The sequence below is a fragment of the Nicotiana tomentosiformis genome, chromosome 2 (genome assembly GCF_000390325.3).
Source record: "Nicotiana tomentosiformis chromosome 2, ASM39032v3, whole genome shotgun sequence".
Taxonomy (NCBI): Eukaryota; Viridiplantae; Streptophyta; class Magnoliopsida; order Solanales; family Solanaceae; genus Nicotiana; species Nicotiana tomentosiformis.
Window position 1 is genome coordinate 91,751,659 of NC_090813.1, and position 6,338 is coordinate 91,757,996.

General features: G+C 42.7%; 1 protein-coding gene across 1 annotated transcript; it reads right to left on the reverse strand.

Moving 5' to 3' along the window:
* Nucleotides 1–5,590: 5,590 nt before the first annotated feature.
* LOC138905249 (uncharacterized) lies at nt 5,591–5,986 on the reverse strand. Its single transcript, XM_070193754.1, has 2 exons — nt 5,901–5,986; nt 5,591–5,834 (listed from the first exon to the last, which is right to left on the reverse strand). The coding sequence occupies exons 1-2, from the start codon at nt 5,984–5,986 to the stop codon at nt 5,591–5,593; spliced, it is 330 nt and encodes a 109-aa protein (XP_070049855.1).
* Nucleotides 5,987–6,338: the final 352 nt, after the last annotated feature.

Sequence of the window (6,338 nt, forward strand, 5' to 3'; positions counted from 1 at the left end):
TCCGCAGATTTCTTCAACTTGTCAGGACTGGAGTCTGCGGCCGCATAATTCTGATCTGCAACCGCAAGGCACTTTTTCTGTGATCCACACTTTTGTAACTGCGGCCGCATCTTGCTCTTCTGCGGTCTGCACTTTTACATCTGCGAGCGCATAACACTTCTTCTGCGGCCGAACATTCCTATGCTATCTGCACTTTTGATGGACTTGGAATGCACATTCTCTGAACTTTGCTCTGGCCCAGCTATTGCGGCCGCACTTTTCATGTGTGGACTGCACTTTGCACCAAACTCTGCTGGATTTTCCCTCATCATATATGGCCGCATATGATATTCTGCGGTCCGCACTTTTGAGCTTTTGTGCCTTTTATGTCCTTGAGTTCAGATTACTCCTTTTTAAGTTGGATTTCATCTCGGGAGTCCATCTTCCAATATTACTGTAATTTAGCACATTTTATCAGTTTTCGGGAACAAAATTAAATGCTCTTGGACTAAAACAAAAGCTAAAAGGCACTAATAAGTAGTCAAAATACCCACTTATCAACTCCCCCAAACATAAGTTTTTGCTTGTTCTCAAGCAAATAAATTCTTACCTCCACAAGTTAAGGGCCATTCCAGCTAATCAAAAGTGTGTCAATCACACATCAATTGGGACCAACAATTACCCATACCACTTATGAATTATGAACAAGGCAAAAAGTTAAACGTTTATGCACAAATAGTTCTAATGTGACACTTGAGCATCAAGAATTGACTTTACTCATCGAGAAAACTCGCTCTTTCATATAGGTCATTGTGGATCCTAAACTTCTCCTCCTCTACTCTCCGTTTTCCTATCTTGCTTTAGAATATTAGCACTCAATCCATAGATTTGCGAAAGGTTCCTCATCTCTCTCAAAAGAATATCGTAAGTACGGCTTTAAGTATCATAGGCTTGCCCCTCATGTAGATCGCCACTAATGAAAGCTCACTCGGCTCGAAATCATGTAGGCTTTTTCGGAATGCAATGAAGGCTTTTGGACTAAGGTTAAAAATGCTATGATAGAGCAGGTTCATCTTTCCTTAAGCACTCCATTTTATGTTCTCGGCTCATGCTTTGCCAATTCTTTGAGGCATTTTCTTTTCCTTGGGGGGACAAGAGAGACTTAACATCACTCTTTCTTGATAATGATATTCATCTTCTCCCTTTTTGATTTCTCCATGCTTTGCATCATTACTTTTCTTTGAATCCCGTCAACTCTTCCATTTATTCACAATCTTTTTGCATTTTTCTTTTTGTTCTTTCCTTTTCTTGTGTTTCCTTCTCTTCATTTCTTTTCTCTTTTTGTGCCTTGATACCTCTTTCAAGTTCCTCATCTATCCCACAAAATGGGTAAAGGCTTGTAACATGGTTATCAAAGGAGAAAGGTTCGAGGCTCAAATAGGTTAACTAGGGATAACAACATTGGTGGGAAATGGAAAACTTCAAACGGGTCAAGGAGAGCCTACAATCACTTCTCAAGCCAAGCAAAACTTAAGATTTCTCCTTGAAACACATTCGAGGCAAGTTCTAGACCATTCACACATGTACTTATACTTTCAACAAAAACATCTCACCTCTCACGCAGCTGGATTGTTAAAGAGGATAGAGTCGAGGGCCCACAACGACCATATTCAATATTGAAAATTATTATGGTTCGATTAAACCACCCGATGATTTCCTAAGTCAACTCAAGAGTCACAAGGTCACTAACTAGAGCTATTTCTTTCCAAAAACCTTGTTTTTAACCATAAGCACGTAGTTAAATGTGTTTGTACCAAGTGAAGCATGTTTGACTCTTCGAGCATGACTCAATTAGGTCTTTTTATTCACTACTACTACTATTATTACCTAAACACTAAAAACAGATTCAATCCCTTAAGAAGGTTGTCACGCCATCCCTCGTTGGGAAGAATCAGCCGATTCACAAAAAAACTACCTTTGGAAAGAACCGTGGCATTAAGAAAACCAAAGGCTTAATATCTACTAAAATATGAAGAAAAGCTATTAAATAAAAAAGAATCTACTTAGTTAAACACTAACTAATAAGAAAACAAACATAAAAGAAGCTACAGAACAAAAACTATTGAAAGCGTAACGAATATACATAATGAGAGAGTAGAGAGAATATATACATAATGAGAAAGAAGAAGAAAATAGTATTAAGTTAATTAGAGGACAAATGTCTCAGAATCATCAAAATATATCAAATAAACTCCACCCCCAGAATAAAAATAAGTATTTTTTCCAATGCTTAACAAAATAAGAGTAAGGGAAGGGTCAGAGTGAAGCAAAACTCCCTTTGGCTTTGTGGCCATCTCTGTGTCCCCAGCAGTGGCACCGACCTCGGCCTCATCTAATTGGATCTCATCATCCTCAACTTCGGGAGCGGCTAAGTTGGTGAACATCTGATGTACTGCCTCAACAGTGTCAACAACAATGTCTGGCTCCTCAGAGTTGCCAGCCGGTGCTGTAGGTACTGTAGGATCTGGGCCTGGGTGGTGCGGGTCAACCAACATATCAAATGGAATGTCTCTGGCTACTGCAAGATTGGTAACCTGTCTCCGAAGCTTGTCCACTGAATTCTTGGAGGCCTGGGACTTCTGCATCTTCTTCACTTCCTTTCCCATCTCTTCTATTACAGACCCATGCTGCACTAGAGTGGCCATAATTGTGTTCTGATTCTCCAAGAGCTTCTTCAATATTTCTTTAACTGTGGGGGAAACTGGAGTGCCGGAATAGATGACTATGCTGCAACATGACTGGATATGTCAGACAGCTTTCCAGTAGCTATTTGTATCCAGTTGTTGAGGCTCGCTAGTGTCTGGGAGACTCGCAGTGCAGTCAGTGGAGTAGTGGGCATCTGTACAGGCTTCAAAGCCGAGGTGGAAGGCACTGAGGCTGACGGTGGGGGCATAACTGTTGCACTGGCTGAAGGATCTGCTGAAGTGGAGGGTATGTCGGTTGTCTCTGCAGTTACCACTGATGGCTCATCAGACTGGCCTATGGTGGTAGTCGGCTGACACTTTCTCTTAGGGTTGTGTGCATCCATCAGAGAATACCATGAGAAGGGATTCTTAGCTCGAACATTCGTATTAAAATCTCTCGGCTCCACCCGTACATCCGTAAGGTACTCAGTGATGGTGTTGGGATACGGGTAGGAGGTATCACCTTGCCTGGCGACCACAAACATGTTGGCCAACATCACAACACCCACATTGATTGGGTACATAGCCATGATGGAGGTGACTAGAACTGCCCGCGGAATAGGAAGGTTTGTTTTATTCTAGCACGGGTCTAGTCTGCTGCAGACAAAAGTATGCCATCCCTTCGCCTCGAAGTTCAGGGTGTTCCACTGAATAGGACTCCCTGCTGTGATCCATGATGGTGGCAGCCCCGGGGCTGCAAGAATCTCAGCTAGCCATGGGCGAGCTGCATCTCCTATCACCAACCTTTCCAAGTATTGTGCAGGCTCAACATCCTCAAACTCCAAGTAGAAGTTCAGTGTGTACTGATCAAATCTCACCTTCAGATTCCTCACTTTGGTCACTTTTGTCCATTTCTTTATGTGTGCCACATTGGCGTAGAATTCCCGGACCAGATACTCCTTTACATCCACTACACTCTGGGTTAACCACATCTACCCCTTCTGCTCTCGGAACTGTCTCAATTCTGCTGGATTATACTTTTCAAGATCTTTTAATTGGAACTGTCACTCACGAGTGAGAGATCTCATCGGCCACCACCCACAGAAGCTAGTGAGAGCAGCCAGACTAACGAATCGGTCCTCCAGACCTCTTTCTTCTTCGACCTCTCAAGACTGGCAACTGTAGTATCTCCACGTCGGCCATCATCTGGAATATCATCAACTGTAGCCGCTGGTGCCTCAGGGAAAAGTGTAGAAGAGGGCTCCGAAGCCTGAATGGCACTCTCCGAACCCTCGGAGGTGCTATGTGATGTGGAAGGCTCATCCCGGAGTTGATACCTCTCTGGTGGCTTTGATTGGACAGTCGACTACTCTTGAACTGAGTTGCCCTCCGATGCTTCCCTAGATTGGGCATAAGAACTGGATTCGGAGGGCTTCACATTTCTTCCACGGCCGGTTGTAGCCTTCTTTGCGATTATCTTTTGGAGGTCGATAGGTAAAGTACTTTTTCCTCGGCCTCTAGAAGGGCGATGGGTAAAGCCTTCCTCCGCATTTCTTCCACGGCCTCGAGATATGACCATTTTCTTTAACAAGCAACAACTGGTGTCAGTTGTAATTCAAGTGTAACATACAATAACACATCAGAGAGACAGTGAGCACACAGTGTAAAACATGCTTGTAGGGTAGGGGAGTGTGGTCAGCACAATTATGAGTGCGGCCGCAAGCAAGGTATTGCGGCCCGCACAATTTAATCTTACGACCACAGAATTGGGTCTGCGGTCCGCATAATTATTCGTGCGACCGCAGAACTGGAGTGCGGTCCGCACATTTTCTATCGCGGCCACACATCAGATTCACCAAAATGCCAACTCTCTAAAGACAGAGATTGGGTTGTTTCGCGGCCGCACTCACTTTTCTGCGGCCGTGATGGTATTTTTGCGGTCCGCACAATTTTCAGTGCGGACGCAGAATCATGCTTGACCCAGGACCCTAATCCCAACTTCTGCGGACCGCACAATTTCTTGCGCGGCCGCAAGTTTTAAAATATTTACGAGCAGAGTTTCTAGGGTTATCAATTTTTGCACAAATTTGACACGATATTAACATTTAAGCATGAAAATAAATTCATCCATTCCCCATAGAGCAATTATCAGTTGACCCGCTACAGTTTAAATCCTACATGGTTGTAAAACTGAATTCTACTAACAAATGGCCTAAAACTACCTAACAAATTGTAAATTAAACTAAAAGTTGAAAAAATCTACAAGTGATTAAGGAATACCAGATATGAAGTAGTGTAAATGAGTGATCACAAATGTTGATTGTGTGTGGCAAATGATTTAACAAACGATTTCAATATTTTAGATTTGTGAGTGCTCAGAGAGGGAAAAAATTAACAGTAGCAATAAGTCTACTATTTATACTGGACGGTCTGACTAAGGGACGAAGGGATGAGTGCGGCTGCAAAATTACTACTGCGGTCCGCACTCTATTACCTGGGGCTCAAAAGCCCTTACTGATTTGTGGTCCGTAGAATTTGCAGTGCGACCGCAGATTTTTGTTGCGGACTGCAGATTTTGATAAGCGATCGCACTTTGGCCATTTATCTAACAAACCAACCTCAGAGAGTTTGCATTTTCCCTTTTAATTTGTGTGGTCCACACTGTAATTGTGCGACCGCAGTTCCCTTTTGCTCTAGCAATCACAATTGTGCGATCCACACAATGTACCTGCGGCCTGCACTTCTTTCCATACTTAGCCAATTTTCTTGACACAATTACTGTAAAATACATTCATCCCTGCAACACACTTCAAATTCAATTAGCACGAAAATAACACCTTTCTACAAAAGAAGAAAATAAAATAAAAAGAAACAAGGATTGCCTCCGAAGAAGCGCCTGATTTATCGCGGCACGACGCAGATTACCATCATTTTAAGTGAATAGCTGCCACCACGTGACCATCATCAACCTTTACCAAATAATGCTTCACCCGGTGACCATTGACTCGGAATACCTTATCATTTTTGTTCTTCAAGTCCAAAGCATCAAATGGTGTCACACCCACAATTTCAAAGGGACCACTCCACTTAGATTTCAGCTTTCCGGGAAACATCTTCAACCGTGAGTTGAACAGCAAAACAAGATTGCCCACCTTGAACTCCTTGATCTGACTGTATTTGTCATGAAGCTACTTCATCTTCTTTTTGTACAAGGACGAACTTGCATATGTATGGTACCAGAACTCATCCAATGCATTCAAATGTGAAACCCACAAGTTAGCGGCTGCATCCCAATCAAGATTCAACTTCTTTAATGCCCACATGGCTTTGTGCTCAAGTTCTACCGGAAGATGATAAGCTTTGCCAAACACCAACATGTATGGAGACATCCCGATAGGAGTTTTGAAAGCAGTACGATAAGCCCATAGTGCATCATCAAGCTTCTTTGACCAATTCGTTCGGTTAGCATTCACTGTTTGGACAAAATACTCTTTATCTCCCGGTTGGAAACTTCCACTTGACTGCTAGCTTGTGAATGATAGGGAGTCGTAACTTTATGAGTGACATCATACTTGCCAAGCAAAGTGTCAAAAGACTTGTTGCAAAAATATGACCCCTCATCGTTTATGATAGCCCGCAGAGTACCAAATCTTGTGAAAATATTCTTCTTCAAAA

What these genes read in the sequence shown, in the direction of transcription:
- LOC138905249 (XM_070193754.1), bottom strand. Translation starts at nt 5,986, where the DNA reads ATGTGGGCATTAAAGAAGTTGAATCTTGATTGGGATGCAGCCGCTAAC. An exon ending in AATGCATTGGATGAGTTCTG is followed by an intron (nt 5,835 to 5,900) that starts GTACCATACATA and finishes TGACAAATACAG; the next exon opens with TCAGATCAAGGAGTTCAAGG.